The 18160-nt window shown below is 42.5% G+C and overlaps 1 protein-coding gene across 15 annotated transcripts in view; it reads right to left on the bottom strand.

The window, feature by feature from the left end:
• The window catches only part of MAGI2 (membrane associated guanylate kinase, WW and PDZ domain containing 2), a 972748-nt gene that overhangs the window by 841922 nt on the left and 112666 nt on the right, over positions 1-18160 (bottom strand). For all 15 annotated transcript variants that reach the window (XM_060244677.1, XM_060244666.1, XM_060244681.1 and 12 more), the window contains one exon: positions 10535-10651. In XM_060244677.1, the coding sequence (XP_060100660.1) occupies positions 10535-10651 (117 nt within the window). The remainder of the gene's footprint in view (positions 1-10534; positions 10652-18160) is intronic.

Genomic DNA, 18160 nt, shown 5'->3' with positions numbered 1-18160 from the left:
GATACATCAAATCAGTTTTCAGCCCCTCTAGGGCTTCTTGATTCTGCTTGAAACCCGCAGAAACCATATTTTGTAGTTTTTCCAAGGCATCTTGCTGAACCGGTGCTGAGCCTGCTGACCCTGTTGGGCCTGCTCTTACTCCTCCAGCCGGGGGGGTACCTTGCAGAAATTTTTTAATCTTTGTTTCTGTCATGGTGGTTGAGCCTCCCAAGAATCTACTCAGAATACTAAGTCTACAAAATTACTACTAAACAGTGCTAAATCCAATCACCATTCAATAACCATCAATTCACCAATAATTCTTAAATTCTTAAATTCAGTTGGCAGCTTAGAATTTCCAGGTGCCTTGAAAAAGACAGTGGGGAAGTTCAATAGAGAACATAAAGCAAGAAAGAATACCCAACCAGAGATAAAACAGATGAATCCAACAATTTAAAAAGTATTAAGTTCAGTTAAATTGTTCTACTACTCTTCTAAACATTTAAACCATTCACTTAGGCCAGAAGATTAAACACAAAGCTCCCCAAGTTGCCCCCCAAAATCACTGTCTTATCTTAACGGTTCTTTCTTCCTTCTTCTGCCTTCTCTCTTCCCTTCTTTCTTCTCTCTTCACTGCTCTATTTATGCCCTTGTTTAATAGATTAGCACTGTTCTCAGCCCTAGCAAATTGATACTTCAAAGTTCTGATAAAAAATAGTTCAATAAGAGCAGCCTTGATAAGTTGGTACTTCAGGGCTCCAAAGGTAGTTCATAAAAGCAGGAGTACAGTTCATAAAAGCAGGAGTACAGTTCAGAAGAGGCAAACAGAGTTCCCAAAGTAACTTGGAGAGAGTAAACTGTAATCCAATAGGCACCCAAGATCTTCAATAGAGTGTAGCCACAGCTATAGCTGCTAAAAGCTACAGCTCTACCCTTTTAAACAGCTTGCAGTTAACTCAGAAACCCATAAACACAGATCAGACGGAAGAGGGAAAGTTCCAAGGTGGCTAAGAAAAAGGCATGTTATAATCCAAAAAGCACCCAAAATCTTCAATAGAGCGTAGCCACAGCCGTAGCTGCTAAAAACTACCACTCTACCCTTTCAGCCAGCCTGCAGTTGGCTCTAGAGCGCAGAAACACAGGGAACAAAGCTGATCCTTGCCACAAATAATAATAAAATCTGTCTGGAAAGAAGCCGATCTTCAGTAACAATTGCTTAGAGAGGGGAAGGGGAACCAAGAACGGAGGAGTCCAAGAAGAGTCAGAGTCAAGGTGGGGAAAGTTTCACACAAAATACCGTTCAGATTCCGGCCGGTTCCTGCACTTTCTAAACTTCCGCCTCAGTCCCTCTTCGGCTCGAATCGGCCATTGCACCTCGCCCTCCGTCTCTCCCCCGATCGCCCCCACCAAATCCAGCAGGAAAAAGGAAAATAACCCAGCAAACTCAGTTCGTCTCACCCCCAGTTTGCTTCTTCCCCCTCCAAAAAAGAACGTTTTAGAGCCGCTCGTTCACCACGCCGCTCAGCCGATCCCCCAAAAGTTAAAAAAAAACAACTACGTGCCTCGCTCTCGCTTTCGCTCTCGCCCGAGCACCCGCACTCCGCCATTTGCCGCCGCACACTCACCAACTCCACCTCACTCCCATTACTCCAAACAAAACCGCTCACCGGCGGGCTTCTTTTAAGTTCTTCTTCCGCGGCTTGCAAGGGAACCTGACGCTACGAAGAATGAAGATCCAGATATAGGAAAGCACCTTTCTAGGTAAGCTGAAAGGAGTTTACGCTTCCTCTCCTCTCCCCTTTCCGGCGGCACAGCTGGGCACATCGGTGTTGGTTGGGAAACGGTCAAAGGGGAAGCCAGTCCTGGGGGAGAAACCTTCGTCTCTCCCTCACATCCAGCAGCTCCCCAGACTTCGGAGCGTCTCAGACAGCTCCGTAAGGGGTGTCCACAAATAGTGGGCCCCCTCAATCTCCCACCAAACAGAACACCCTCCCCGAGCACTGAGAAGGAGTCCGCTTCACTCCGCCATCTTGCCGGAAGTCTCAAATGGGATTTCCTTATTGACTGGTTTAACTCCCTGGTTACAGACACCCCCCCGCCCCCAGCAGAATGGTTCTCAAAGGAGTTCATAGAATTGTAATTCTATTTAAAGACTTATACCGCTGTGTAAACTGTATAGATTGTATAAACTGACAGAACTAGCGTCAAACACCATTGGCACTGTCAGATCAAGTTATTTTAATTGTATTGACTGGTTTTTAATGTTGTTAAACTTAAAGTTTTATATTGTTAAATTTAAAGGTTTTATTTATTATTGTATGTTTTATGAAATGCTGTTAGCTGCCCTGAGCCTGCCTAGGTGGGGAGGGCGGGATACAAATAAAATGTATTATTATTATTATTATTATTATTATTATTATTATTATTATTATTATTATTATTATTATTATTATTATTATTATTATTATTATTATTCCAAGAGGGAAAGATATCTCAATTCACAGAGACACTGTGGTGCATCCTGCAGTGAAAGATCAGTTTCTTAAACAAGTTTGGAAACTCCCATCCATGTTATAAGGAAAGCAGAATGCTGTTTCTGCAGGACTTCAGCTCTGAAACACACAAAAGACGATGTGCTTTAAGACCAGCTACCAAAAAAAAGGAGGCCAAAATAAAATATCATTTGGGTTTTCCCTCTCAATTAATTGCATAAAGATAAAATAAAACTTAACTGGCTACCTCGTTAAAAGAGACCTTGAAAATACTGAAAGATTTACAATTGGATGCTCTAAAGGAGAGTTATGATGATACAGACGAGGACAAGGACTCAGGAGCAGACAAAAGGGAATGGCTGCCACAGCAAAAGAGAAAGAGGGAGAATAAAAAAGGCCAACAGACTGGAATTCCAAGCCACCCTATCTTCCCAAGACAAGTAAAATCCAAACACTGATAAGGAAGAACAACCAGCTGTAATTTAAATAGATAATGCAGGATTTAATATGAAATACTGTAAAGTATGTAATTTAGTTATGTGTTTCAGCTATATGGTATAGATTTATAGAAATGCTATTAATCAAGTCTGTAAAGTTAAAAAGAGGGGACCTAGGCATAGGCATGGGAGGGAGAAGTTGGGAAAAGATAAATCCCTTAAAAATGTCACAGCATAGCATAGATATGGGTAATCTATGCCATCTCACTCCAGAATTGAATGAGACCTTGACCACTGCCTTCTAAAACAGAAGCAGTTGCAAGCTTCTGAACCTGCCTGAGATTTAAAGGCACATTGTGGCTGTTGGGGCTGGGCTTCTGTTGCCAGCTAGCTAGCTGGCAGTGGGGAGGATCCTGCAAAACTGGGGGATTCACCACACAAACCTGGGGACTAGCAAGCCTTCCCTTTGATATGGCCCCTTCCTTTCTCCTCTATTTATTTTAAAAAAATTTTATTTTATCAAATTTATATCCCTCCCCTGATGGGCTCAGGGTGTCCTAACACCACCCCTTCCATTTGGCCAATATCAGAATATGGGCCTCAAATATCAGACACCAGCAATCCATGCTTTTCTGTCACCATGCCTAACACAATGCGTGCAAGACCTTTTCCTGCTGAATCTGTGACGTGCAGAAATTCCAGAAAATTCTCTTTGAGGTCCAAGAGAGGGAGAGTGTATGTCATCAGAGCGGGCAAACTGTCTCTTAGCACCTTGGTTAGAGCTTTCTATCCATCACATAAAATAATAAACTGGCCATTTTCCATTTAACTGTGGTTTGCAATGTAAAAAAAAAATACACTTGGACTTGGACATCTCTGCTAACTCTGGACAACCAGATTCTGGATCAATCAAGTAGGTTGACCCTCAACAGCAACACTTTCTTTCATAACAAAAGAAAACATAACACAAGTAAAGCCAAATACACATTAATGAGGTCAGTTTCAGAGACACCTTGTTGGAGTTTACAAGTTGCTCACATACAGAGTTAAATGTGGTTGTTAGTTATCAGGCAGTTATGTTGCCTAAACTAGCCAAGGCAGGAAGTTTGGTGGGAGTAATTAAGTGACCTGTAATCTTTTCTATTTATCAGTTAGCATCTTCTTTGAAGGAAATGCTTTGATGCTGTATGCATGTATTCACACATTTATGGCTCTTTGTGTTTAAGAACAAGAAAGACAGAGAATCGCCATTGCTGTTTTTAGCCATGTAGCTGTTAGGATGCACATTAGGAACTAGAATGAAACTTTTCTTCTCTTTCATTCAAGGTACCCTTCCCTAATTTTTTCCCAGTAAACTAGATTTTTATTTATAAACAAGCATGTGTCTTGCTCCTTGTTTGCCCCTAGCCTCTGATTTTTAAAGACAAAATCCCATCACATCTCTTCTGTGAAGTCGTCCTCCTCTTGCTCTTCTTCACCACTGTACTTCAGTAGATCACAGTGAATCAGAATTATTTGCATCATCTTTGGCAGGAGGCCATGCAAAGATTTACCAGGGCAAAATCCATACCACTTAGGGACTTGCATCTTAAAACTAACACAATGAATTCTTACATGAGAGTGTACATTTCTGTCTAGCCAGTTTAATAAGCTATTTGTGTGCTGCTCTCAATGTTGTTTCTTATCTTGTCAAATGCAGGAGCTTTATTAGAGTTCTCTTTTACCTGTCTTCACCATCTCTGCACTGAACTTTAAATAACTGATAAGATCAGCTATCTCCTCAAAGTTCTCTTAAAACGCTTGCTGTCCTTTCTCTAATAACCACTCCTGCTCTAACGGTCAGGAAGTTCTTCCTAATGTTGAGCCAGAAACTCTTGTGATTTAATTTCAACCCACTGGTTCTGGTCCTACCTTCTGGGGCTACAGAAAACAATTCCACACCCTCCTCTATATGGCAGCCCTTCAAGTACCTGAAGATGGTGATCTTATCACCTCTCAGCCGCCTCCTCTCCATGCTACTCAGACTGGCAGCAACTCTGTAAGATCTCGGGCAGAGGCCTCTTACATGACTTACTCCCTAATTCTTTCATTTTTAAACTGGAGATGCTAGGGATTGAATGTGAGGTATTTTGCATGCAACGAAGATGCTCCACCCCTGAGCCATGGCCTCTCCCCTGTCTTTACATGGCTTCAGTTTAGGGTTTCCAAGTCCCCCGTGGCCTCTGGTGGGGGACTTTTTTCATGTGTGCAATGCACGCACAGCGTGATGATGTCACTCAGAAGTGATGTCATTGCACTGGCAACATTGTGCATTGGGCGCTCTGAGGATTTCTGGGAAAACTCTATGGTTTTCCTGGACGCTTTAGCAATTTGGAAGGAAAACTTTACGGTACCATAGAGTTTTCCTTCCAAATTGCTAGAGCGTCCAGGAAAACCAGTTTTCCCTATGGTACCATAGAGTTTCCCCCCAAAATTGCTAGAGCATCCAGGAAAACCACAGAATTTTCCTTGAAGCACCCAGAGCGGCCAGTGCACGATGTCGCTGGCTCGATGATGTCACTTCTGAGTGACATCTTTGTGCAGGCAACATCAGGCAGGGATCCCCTTGCCAGCCCACTGCGGGCTGGCGGGTTGGAGACCCCCAAAGCAGGAGAACCCTCGCTTGGCCCAGGAGCTTGGCAGCCCTACTTGATCTTCCTGCTCTACAAAAGACTGACGTGTGTGTAAGCAGAATGTTCCCAATATGTGTTGTTACCATTTCATTTGAAGAGAGAAACAAGCAGCTTATCTAGGCATGTACAGCTTTAGTGCATGCTATACAAAATCCTGGTAAATCCAGTAGTCAGAGCATCCTGAAGTTGTATACACATGGAAATCAGGTGAGTGTTATCAGGTTAGTTTCCCATCAAAATGTAAACATACTTAATGGATAAGCACACCAATTGCTATTGTTTCAATGTAATGTTAAAGGCACATACTGAACAACAAAGCAAATTACATTAGAGTCCCACTTAGCTATTTATTTATAGAAGTAGGACACAGATAATCAATCATAAGTTTGTACTATGTACAAAGAAAAAGTGACATTATCTGTTCAGTGTTTCCCTTGGGTGTTGCATACTAAAATTTACCCCACAGTTATAATACAAAATGCCCTAGGAGTTTATGACTCTTCGTATAGAGTAACTAAAATAATTTGGTGATCAAATACCTGTTAGTATAGTTTCTAACTTAACCTCTCATGTGTAAACTGCAGTGTGTTGTGATTAGTCTAACCCTAGTTTAGAATCCCTATTTGTAGAGAGAAACAAACGCCAGCTTGTCATTTTTGCCATCTGGCTATTAAAGCAAAATGATCACCTCTGTCGAACTGGGAGGTTCTCAATGTGCATTGTGCTGCATGTGAGCAGAGCAGGAGAGAGAACCGGTATAAGGATATGGTTTGTAATGAGAATGAACATCTCAACTGAGATTTGTCTGTGAAATCCAAATGTAGCCACTTTCTTAAGACAATATTAACCAAAAGAATCAATGATTTAACCAATAAATGGTCTGGAATACACTGCCAAAAAGTTTTCAACATACTCTATTTTGAGTTTCAAAAACAGACTGATAGAAATGCGTTGTTACATTATCATTCCTTTCATCCCTACCATATCAAGAAAAACCCGATAGTCAGTTTTTACACATCAAAAGAAATTCCACATCCTCCAGAGACTTTTCTGCTGGCCGCATAGCCATGACCAATGCTTTCTTATCACATGGATATCCCAGGGAAGTGATTCACTCCTTTTCCTTCTTTACAACAGCACACTTCAACCCAATTTAAATGCTATCTAAAGTGTGCTTGCTTGATAATTAATGTACTTTCTTTTTTTGCAGTTTCTTTGCAAAAACTCAACCATCAGTCCCTTTTTCATTTTTAAGAAGGAACTGTACAAAAATGAAGTCTTTTCCTGTGCTATTTGATATTATGATACAGCAATTCACCTTTAATAATTTAATCTTAGACTGCATTCCAGAAATATAGGCACTTTCAAAATGGAAAGGAAAAAAATGGATACCAGAGCAGCCCTACCAGCAATAAGTTAAAAAAAAGATCACATTATTATTATTATTATTATTATTATTATTATTATCATCATCTGTTTGTTTATATTCCACCCAATCCCCATGGGGGCTCAGAGTGGAGCACAACATGAATAATAAAATCACAATAAAATCAACACAACAATAAAACAGCATAACAGTAAAAACGCATTACAATATTCAGTCCAACAGAATAGTTCATCAGGACCAGACGGCATAACAATTTTGATGCAGCAAAACAGCCAAGTAGGATAGTACAGCAGGGGAGGCCAACTGATCTAGTGAACAGATGCCTGCTGCCTCACCTCAAAACCTGGCGGAACAGCTCCGTTTTACAGGCCCTACGGAAAACTAGCAAGCCAGGTAGGGCCCGGATCTCCATAGGGAGGCTGGGACCAGGACCAAGAAAGACCTGGCCCTGGTAGAGGCAAGATGAGCATCTTTTGGGCTGGGGACAGTCAGAAGATCTTGGGAGGCCGAACGAAGCGACCTCCGGGGCATATATGGGAAGAGACGGCCCCGCAGGTATGCTGGTCCCAGGCCGCGTAAGGCATTAAAAGTCAGAACTATCACCTTGAAGAGAATCCGGTACTCTATAGGCAGCCAGTGTAGGCCGCAGAGTACCGGCCGCATGCTCACCCATACAGGTGATGCAGTCAGCAGGTGAGCAGCTGCATTCTGCACTTGCTGCAGTTTCTGGATCAGCTTCAAGGGCAAGCCAGCATAGAGCGAGTTACAGTAATCAAGTCTGGAAGTGGCCATTGCATGGGTCACCATAGCCAGGTCTTGGGGGGAAAGATATGGTGCTAGCTGCCTGATCTGACGTAGATGGAAGACACAGACCTGGCAGCTGCCGTGACCTGAGCCTCCATAGAAAGTGAGGCATCCAGGATCACTCCCAGACTCTTCACCTGTTAGGTCGGCACTAACACAGCGCTGTCCAAGGTTTGGAGCTGGGTGCACAACCCCCCCCCCCCCCCGATTCAGGCACAGGACCTCCATCTTAATTGGATTTAACTTCAATCAGCTCTGCTGCAACCATCCCGCTACGGCCTCTAATGCCTCGGACAGATGTTCAGGGGCAGAAGATGGTCTGCCATCCATCAACAGATAGAGCTGTTAGAAAGCCAGATACATATCCAAACCAGAACACCGGCTAGAAAAACTGCTACACTAACAGTACAGGCATATGCACAGTCACTCCACACTAAGTTCATTGATTTTACTGTCTTTAGATATCAGTCACTGTGTAAGTCAGTGAACAAAACATAGCCTACAACAGGTATGAAGCAATTAAAATATAATATGGCTTGGTCCCCTTGAGTGCACAACAGACATGCAAATGAATGGGAAGGTGTGGTCAGCATTTTCACCTTTTTTGTTAATGTGAATATTCAGTTCCTCCATCTGTGTATAAATCAAGGGAACAGAGGAAATAAAACTAGTTGTCAGGAACAAAGAGAGTAAGAAGAATAAAAGTAGCAGACTGATGAAAAAAGAATTATAGTTATAATCTTCTTTCAGTTCTCGTATTAGTTACATTATCAGTGCTGGAAAGAGGAACCAAGGGAATGGTTAAAAAAATCTTGCACCAATTGCCTTAGAAATTAAAAAGGAGACAAATAGCAAAGTATTCATTACACCTGGATATAGATTTGTCATGAACTTCAGTGTCACATACATGAGTCCGAACTAGCTTCTATCATGGTGCTAACCAGTCATTTCTGGCTAAAGTTATTCTGTTTGCAGTGATAGTGCATAAGAACACATATCCTTTCATACTACATAGTGAAAAACAGTAAAACTTGGTTGGCACTGCAGGGTGTTTGTAAGCTGGTGGATTGCACGTATAGTTCAGAACAAAACATTCTAATTATCTTTATAGCCTGCCTATCTTCAGTGGGACTTCAGGTGGTGATCACAGAGTTACGGGGAGGGGGGGTTCTTCTCCCGAAACACCCCAGGTTTGGTTCTATTTATATTTAGCAGCACTTCTGCAACATTTGCTTTCAGCAGAGTCATAACCTCCAGGTGGGGACTGGAGTTCTCCCAGAATTACAACTATAGGGATAATTTCCTATGGAGGCAACAGCAGGTTTGGTAGCAGGCTCTATGGCATCACATCCCTGTTAAGCTCCCTCCCCTTCCCAAACTATGACATTCCTAGGCAATGTCTCCAGGAATATCCCAAGCCTGTGTTGCCATCAATAGTTCACAAAAGGCTCTTTAAATTTCAGCATATTTCAAGATTTTTGTTTTATACTCATATTTCTGTGTTGTTCGTGCCTCATTTCTTCTCAAATTTCAGAATTAGCCTCTTTGCTTTAAAACAGATTTATTTTCAGACACACAGCAAATTCAACTAACCTCAAACATCCAACAAATAATATTCCTGATCATTCAGATGTGACAGCTCACTTTATATGCCAGTCTTATTACACGTCCCACACCCTCCATGCAACAATCAGCTGTCCAGGAGAGGGACTGAATGGCAGTGAGGGGAGGCCTAGGCTGGCATTGCAGCAACACCACTGCCAACGTGCTGATGTCACTTCTGGCCCCAGTATTTAGGCAAAAATTTCTATGGTAAAAATGGCTTCTAACATAGAATTTTTCCCAAATACCAGAGCATCCCCGTGTTACCAGCGATGTAAGGACATGACTTCCAGTGCACACCAGAAGTGACAGTGCCATGACGCTGGCTTAGGCCTCCCCCTATTGCCAGAAAGGTCCTCTGCCCCCTGCTGGCTGCCAGAAGGGCCTTGCAACCCTAAGTCTTATATATGCTTTCATTTTAGACAAATGCCCTCTCAAGCCTTGATGTTTGTTTTACAAGACATAAAAGATAAAAATCCTGAAGAAAAACTGGCAATATTGCAGCTTTCATTATGGATCCATGTGTTTCAATATGATCAGTAGAGGTTACATATTTTAATCCATCTTACTTTAATGTTAAACCAACATCTCTGACAGATAACTCATTTCTAGTGCTGCTTTAAGAGTACCAAGCCTCATTTATATATGCTAAGGGAAGATATTAAAAACAGTGCATCCTTTCTGGATGTCATTTCTTATACTATTTCTCTTTCTCAGAGCTCAGGATTGTAATACAGTAAGTCAAACAAATGTTTTTGGGCAAGCATTTATAGGAAGCTTCAAGTGCAAGCAGAGTTAACTTCTTTCTATCAAAACTTAAGGAAGCTTATACTAAATAAAATGTCTTTTCAGGTACCCTCTTCCTTGCCTTTATGCTTCCTAATGTTTGCAAAAACACTTCAGGTCTCAAAACTGAATAAAGCACAATAGACATAGAAATACTGTTCTCTGAAGCATCAGCCTGAAATATGGTTTAATATAAATTAGTCTTATAGGATGGTCTCCTATCAAGACAAAATAATCCAATAGTCTATAAATCTGAATGGAGATCACAGTTTTCAAAGGATTATGTTAGTACTATAGCATTGCTTCTTTCCTAAGTATCAGTAGACTGATGACCCACATAACACATCATGCACAGGTGACATTTCTCACACTCACAAGGCACAGTTCGGAGGTAGAGGTTGTCTCGGATGATCTGTTGTAGCTCGTGGTCCACTGAGCCTTTCTGGAAACGTAAATTGAGGTAGTGACGAAGATCCTTATCAACAACGCCTCCTGGTAAAGCCACAAAGTACATACCAATCAGTAAGAAAATAGGAACTAGTGCATTTCCTCTGCTGGTTTTATTTATGAATGTTTTATTAACTTGTTTTTAATTTAATATATTGTATTTTATTCTGCTGTCAGCCGCCCTGAGCCCTGCTCGCTGGGAAGGGCAGCCTATAAATCAAATATAACAACAACAATTTATAATTGCATCAATTTGTCATGCAAAGGTTCTGCAACTCCACATCACTTTGTACTACCTAAAAAGAGACTTTTCCAGCACAACACAACCCCCCACCCCCAAAGTAGGCCATAATTTTAATGAGTGTGCAAACAATCAGCAATTGTCTAGTCTTGCTAAAGACAACAAGCTGCTTGATGGTGATGGGAAAGCAAAGGAGATCAAGTCCAGCCCACTCCCATTTTTCTAATAGGACTGTACAGGCATAAATCCAGCACCTTGATTGGAATAGGAACCATGCGCACAGAACCCATTTGAGCATGCAGCTCCTCATGTAACTCAGGACTACAAGCACAGATGGGTTTGATGTACACAGATCCACTGGCAATACAACCCAGATCAGTGGTCCTGCCCACCAACACCATTCCTTGTGCCCATCAAGTTTTTTAGAGAGTGGACAGGGTCAGGCGGAGTTTTGCCAAGCAGGGCTTCTGATTGGCTGTGCAGATTTGCAAGGAAAAGGAGCTGCAACAGCAGCTACTACCACAGGCCAAGGATTTTTACTGCATGACTGAAGGTGAGCTGTTTGAATGCAAGAAATTTTTAAACAATATATCCAATTTGGAAGGCACGTTGAAGAGTTGTTATTATAATTATGTATGACCTCACTGCCAGATGTTTTGTGGTTGACTCCATCTCCTGTGGTTGTTGTTCCCACCACTCTGTGCCAGAATTCCCATGGTGCCCATAGGCTTTAAAAGCTGGGACCCCTGATCTAGATCAATCAGGACAATTACCATTTGAGTTATTATAAGGAAGAGGAGACGAAAATATTTTGAAAAAATAATGACTAAACAAATGGCAAAATCTACCATCTGCAAACCAGACCAAAACAGACACTTGACAGAACAATTTACTGAGCACACAACTAATATATTTTCAGGTGTGTAGCTGTGTTGGTCTGTAGTAGGAGAGCAAAATTTGAGTTTAGAAGCACTTCTGAGATTTGACTTTTGAAAGCTTAAAGCCTGGAAATCTTGTTGGTCTAATGTACTACTGGACTCAAATCTTGATCTTCAAAAACTAATATAATTGAGCACTCAACAAGAAAACATAATCTGTATATATTTTTCTTCAAAGACAAATGCTTGATTTTATTTTTACTTGGGGGAACAAATTCAAAGTATTACAGTTGATAACAATAACTGACCATATTGAATTAAATATCAGTTTGGCATGATTACTAATGAATACTTGTCACACAGCAAATCTATGGCATTCTTCAAGACACAGTTTCCTAGTGAAATATTTTGATCTCAAAACAGGTTAGATATTCCTGCATCATTCAGGCAAAACCATTGGAAAATATTTCACTCTCTTACTGGTATTACCAGCTTAGAGCAAACAATAATTACAGTGGAGGAATGTCTGGATTATATATGGCATGTAGAAGACTAAACTATGAAATGCTGATGCAAACAATTATATTTCATAATAACTGCATTTAAAAATATGTGCCCATGACAGTAAACACGTATAGTAAATCGGGTGATAGTAAATCTGTTCAACTTTTTCCCTATAAGAAATACTTACAGCATTTATAATTACTCCTCAAAACAAAGTCTTCAAAAAAAAAAGTGTACAGTTTGGTAGTCTCGTAGGATATAAATTTCTGATATAGTAGTAACAAATAAGGGAAAATATCAAAATTAAACACTGCATCCACTAACATTCCAAAGGAAACTACTGAGAAAGCCCTATCTGGTAACCCCCCGAAAACATTAATTCTTATTTATAGAGAGCAAAATACTTGCTCATTTGTAACAGAAATAACTTGAGAGACAGTGGCAGGAAAACGCTCGGCAATTAGCAGTTCTGCCTTTTTTATTGGCAGAGAAAAGTCTTGTGGCTCCTGCTCTCCATGTATAAGAATGCATAGTTATATAGATGCCAAAAATGAAATACTCCTTTCCTAATTTCTTCTATGAAAATATCTCAGCAGAAGCCATCATCTATCTCTACTCCTTTTCAAACCTCAAAAAGAATGCATAAATAAAAGCTAATAACATCAACAACAATATTCTGTTGTCAACTAAGTTCCTCAAATTTTGCCGTGAGATATTCAAAACACCCATATATGTCTCCAGGGCCGCGGTCACACTCACCATTAAATCCATTCCTAACCCGTCGCTATTATACCCCGCAGCTTTTATACAACGAATTTCCTGATCAGACATCCCTCCATCCTTCAGTTCTAAGCAGCGTTGGTCCCGGTGTTGGTTGATAAGAGGTCTCAACTGGACCACATTTTTTGAGATGGCATTCCACACTCACACAAGTGCAGTACCGTGGGATATCGTGCTTGGCTTTTTTTTTTTTTTAAAGGTGCCAGAAAAGGTGGCCGATCTGCCCCCCCCCCCATTTAAACACCCGGAAAGAAAGGGGAAGCCCAGGAATTCTCTTTGCTGTCTCTCCGCCTGGCTGGGAGACAGCAAAGGTGGGTCATCTTCCTCCCCCCCCCTATTTAAACACCCCACCGTGGTGTTTAAATTGTGGGGGGAGCACGGCAACTCTCTTTTGCTGTCTCTCTGCCTGGCGGGGAGACAGCAAAGGTGGGGGATCTTCCTCCCCCTCCCCATTAAACACCCCACTGTGGTGTTTAAATGGGGGGGCACGGCAACTCTCTTTGCTGTCTCTCCACCTGGCGGGGAAACAGCAAAGGTGGGTCATCCTCCTCCCCTGGCAGGGAGACAGCAAAGGTGGGCTGCCTCCCCCCCCCCATTTAGGAAAGGTCTCCTGTGCAAGCACCAGTCGTTTTCGACTCTGGGGTGACGCTGCTTTCACAAAGTTTTCACAACAGACCTTTTACAGGGTGGTTTGCCATTGCCTTCCCCATTCATTACACTTTCCCCCCCAGCAAGCTGGGTACATATTTTACCGACCTCGGAAGGTTGGAAGGCTGAGTCAACAATTGCTGGCGCAATGATAAGGTTGGCGTAAGTAGAATAAAGCACAGTGAGGTTGGGGTTGGGGGGGGGGAATCACCAGGCCCGTAGGGATAGGCAAGGATATCTCATTTCATCCCAATCAATGCTGGTCCTACATTAATGGGGGTCCTGGGCTGACAGTGGCTGGGGCCCACCTGCCCATATCATATGTCCTTTTCCACTCACCCATCTGCACATTCCCCCCACCTGACTGTGCCCCCTTCCCTCACTCACAATCCATCTCACAGCCACCTGAACACATTCATGACTTTTCCCCAACAGCACTGGCTGGTACCTGCAACTGTAGCTGTCAAGAGTGCTGCTGCTGCACAATACCCACATGCACTTCACTAGCAACACTGGGAAGTGGGTGTATAGATGGCAGAGCATTCGAAAACCAATAGGGAGAGAAGGGCACAAGGCCAAGTGAGAGAGGAAGTGCGTGCGCAGGAGTCAGCAGCAGTGGACCCTGCCATGAGCCTGTGCTCCAGTCGTTGCCCCACTCAGGGTAGCTGCTTCCAGCTCAGACCTCAAGGGTTTCTTTATATACTGCTTCTCCAGAGAGCTGCTCAAAGTGTCTCGTAAAGTAAAATAATACCATACCATACCAAACCTTTAATGGCATAATAGATTCAGATAAAAATACACAGAATATAAAAATTTAAACATTATAGGTGGAACAAGACTGCAGTGGTATGGTTCTTATAGAGTTGCCTAACTCCAGGTGTGGCCTGGAGAGCTCCCATCTCCAAACTATAGAGATTGGTTTCCCCTGGAAGAAATGTAGGGTTGCCAATCCCCAGTTGAGGGCAGGGGATCTCCTGGTTTGAGGACCATCCCCTGCTTCAGGGCTATGAGAAAGGGGGGAGGAGGGAAATGTCTGCTGGGCATTGTATTATGCCCTGTGGACACTGGTTCCCATAATGGAGTATAATGGGTATAATGGAGAATCGATCTATGGGTATCTGGGGCTTGGGGGCACCTGTTTTTTGAGGTAGATGCACCAAATTTTTGGCATAGCAGCTGGTGTCTCTCCTTAAACACCTCCCAGTTTCAAAAAGATTGAACCAAGGGGTCCAATTCTAAGAGCCCTAAAAGAAGGTGCTTCCATTCTCCATTACTTAAAATGGAAGGAAGGCAGTTAAAAAGAGTGCCGTCCCTTTAAATGTGATGACCAGAACTCCCTTTGGAGTTCAATTATGCTTGTCACAGCCTTGATCTTGGCTCCACCCCTAATGTCTCCTGGCTCCACCCCAAAGTCCCCAGATATTTCTTGAATTGGACTTGGCAACCCTAGGCCCCAGTGTAAGGCCCAGCACCTCGAGTTTCCTCGCGTCTTCCGGGAGGGGCTGCAGCGAATGAGCGTGGCGGTAAAGTAGCGAGTTGACCTTAGAATCAGCCTCACCCGAGAGGGAGCAAAGCAGACTTTTCAGCACAGGTGCTGTTTCAGGCAGAGGTAAGGCTTGCTGTTGCTATCTTCATGGGGAACTCCAAATCGATCAGGAAGAATGCTTTCGGGAGACCAGCCAGAGCAGTTTGCCTCTCCTCCCAGTGGGAGTACAGCCCTGCTCGGAGTTACTCCAGAGAAGCCCTGTCGAGCTGCATTACAGGACGTCACTAACTGCAGCCCGGCTGAAGTCCAGCCCGGTTAGGTCTGGACACCGCTCTTTCTGGGAAGGGCAGATCCATACAGGCAGCAGTGTTGGTCTGAAGTAGTGGAACAAAATAGGAGTCAATTCCACCTTTAAGACCAACTTCGTTTTATTCAGAACGTAAGCTTTCGTGTGCATGCACACTTACCATACCAAACCTTTAATGGCATAATAGATTCAGATAAAAATACACAGAATATAAAAATTTAAACATTGCAGATAAAATCAAAATAAAACTGAGCTTACAGATACATTCAAACATGGTCAGAGTTAAATTTAAGGATGTCAGCCAGAAATTTTGCCACAGCCTCACTAACCACCCCCTCAGTATCACTCAATAAATAATAACAGGGTGGCAGAATAGACAAATCTGGAGAAAAAGGAAGCTTGCCAAATAAATCTTTACGGAGGTTATGGTAAAAAGAACAATCAAGCAATATATGCTGGATTGAGTCAGGGGTATTCGCTCCACAGGAGCAAAGTCTGTCGGCTAAAGGGACTCGCTGATATCTCCCTTGTAAAACTTTGGAGGGAAACGCGTTTAGTCTGGCCAACATAAATGCCCTGCGATGACTTGGAGTGGTTAGGTCTGATAGATAATTGGGCTTTTTGCTACAAAAAGCATAAAGACCTAAGGAAGCTGGAGAGCAAGTATAAGGGAGAGTTGGCCGTAATTTCGTTTCCTCCAATCCCCACAGTCTCTTAATGATCAGTCTCAAATGCAGAGGATTCTGCTTACCTTTCAATCCTCCAACATTCCTTCACTAATTTTGAGGCGAAAGAATTACCTATGGTCAAAGGGGGTTTTCCCTGTTCGATCTTTTATTAACTCTCAAACTAATGCTCTGCTGCCTAACCTGTCCGCAGGGGTCAGGACACGAAGTAATCCCCATCTCTTGAAGAACGCATCATCTTCAGCGGCAAAATATAAGGCTGCAATGTGTCTTAAGGTATCCAGATCTGGTCAGTCCCAAGCAAACCCCGAGTTGCATAATGAGTCATCAGTGCAGCCCTCTATGGATGTGACGCATAGTCCCCTTAATGTTTCATTAGAAGATGACCTTTTGCAGTCATTTGGGAGTCTTCCAGCAAAAGATCAACAGGCGATACTCATAAGACTTGAAGGTACCAAGCTGCAGCTGCAAAGGTCTTTAGAGCCGGGGAAATCAGTTCCTTCAATCAACCTAGATCCTGCAAGCAACCCCCTGCCCCCTTGTCCCCCATCAGCTGACTTAATTGATCTGTCTATGGAACTCTCTCTAACTGGCTCAAGGGCACCCCAACATAATGGTTGTATTTTCACTGATGACTCCAGGGTTCTAGAAAGGATATCCATTATCGATTGACTACCAGCTAGGGAAGCCACAAGGAAGATCCACATCATCTCCTGGAACATTGCTGGGTGGAAGAGTAAAGCGAATGACTCAGATTTTTTGGACTTTTTGAAATCCTTTGATTGTGTCTTCCTTCAGGAAACATGGGCAGAAGACAGTTTTAGACTGACGGATTTTAAAGTTTTTAATCTCCCCGCTTATAGATCTCACTCTAAAGGTCGCAGTAAAGCAGGCATGGCTGCTTTGGTGAAATCCAGCTTACCATTTAAGGTGATCCTCTTGGATCCTTGCCCGCCAATTGCCCAGGCTTTATTGCTGTCCTCCCCAGCACTGACCCTAATCATGATTAATGTTTATTTAGCCCCTTCTAATGGTGAGCTGGAGTTTGATGCTGTCTGGGAGAAATTTTCTGACTATGTGACGTCTTTGTCTAGGAAATTCCATACTGCTCAGCTCATGATTTTTGGTGATTTTAATGCTCGGATAGGCAGTAACAATCAGAAATGGATCTCTCATTTTGGCTTTGAAGCGGTTGAATCCCCTCCACTACAACTATGTTTACCCCGTTGTTCTAAAGATACTTTAACCAATAAGGCGGGTCTTAGATTAATTGAATTCTGCATAGCGCACAATGTTATAATATTTAATGGTCTCTCCAAATTTCCAGCTGCAAATGACTTTACTTTTTTTTCCACAAGGGGTTGCAGTGTGATAGATTTTTGTGTGGGCTCACCCAACCTTCTGTCATCTATCAATAACTTTTACATCGATCCGCGCACAGAAAGTGACCACCTGCCCCTAACTCTATCCCTACGATTGGATCTGGAGGTTAATATGGTATCACCTTCCCAATCCATGAAGGCCCCTGAGAATGTTCTAAAAAAAATCAAGTGGTCCCCGGCCCTAGAAAGGGAGTTTTCTTCCCTCTTTGGCTCTGAAGCGCTATGCAGATTAAGGGATTCAATCATAAATTCCAATTCAGATGATTCAATCCTTTCAGGATTTTCATTATTAATTGATTATTGTAGTGCCAAAGCTAAACCGGTGATCTTGTCTAGGTCTAGTTTCTCCAGCTGGTTCGATACAGATTGTTTAGCTTGGAAACAAGAACTGAGAGCTCATTTTAAAGAGGCTTGTCACTCCAAAGACCAATCAAAAATTAAGGCCTACATTGCTTACAAGACAGCCTACCTGGAGCTTACTACATCCAAAAAGAAAGCTTTCTTTCAGAATAAATGGGACCAACTTTACCACTCGATAAAATCTAATGATAATAAGGCCTTCTGGAGAATCATTTCAGGTAATCTAAAAAACAATTCTGTTACTGACCCAAATATCTCTGAGCAAACATGGGTTGATTACTT

Source organism: Heteronotia binoei, chromosome 8, assembly GCF_032191835.1.
Source record: "Heteronotia binoei isolate CCM8104 ecotype False Entrance Well chromosome 8, APGP_CSIRO_Hbin_v1, whole genome shotgun sequence".
Classification (NCBI taxonomy): Eukaryota; Metazoa; Chordata; class Lepidosauria; order Squamata; family Gekkonidae; genus Heteronotia; species Heteronotia binoei.
Note: the sequence above shows the minus strand (reverse complement) of the source record. Positions and strands in the feature narration are given on the sequence as shown.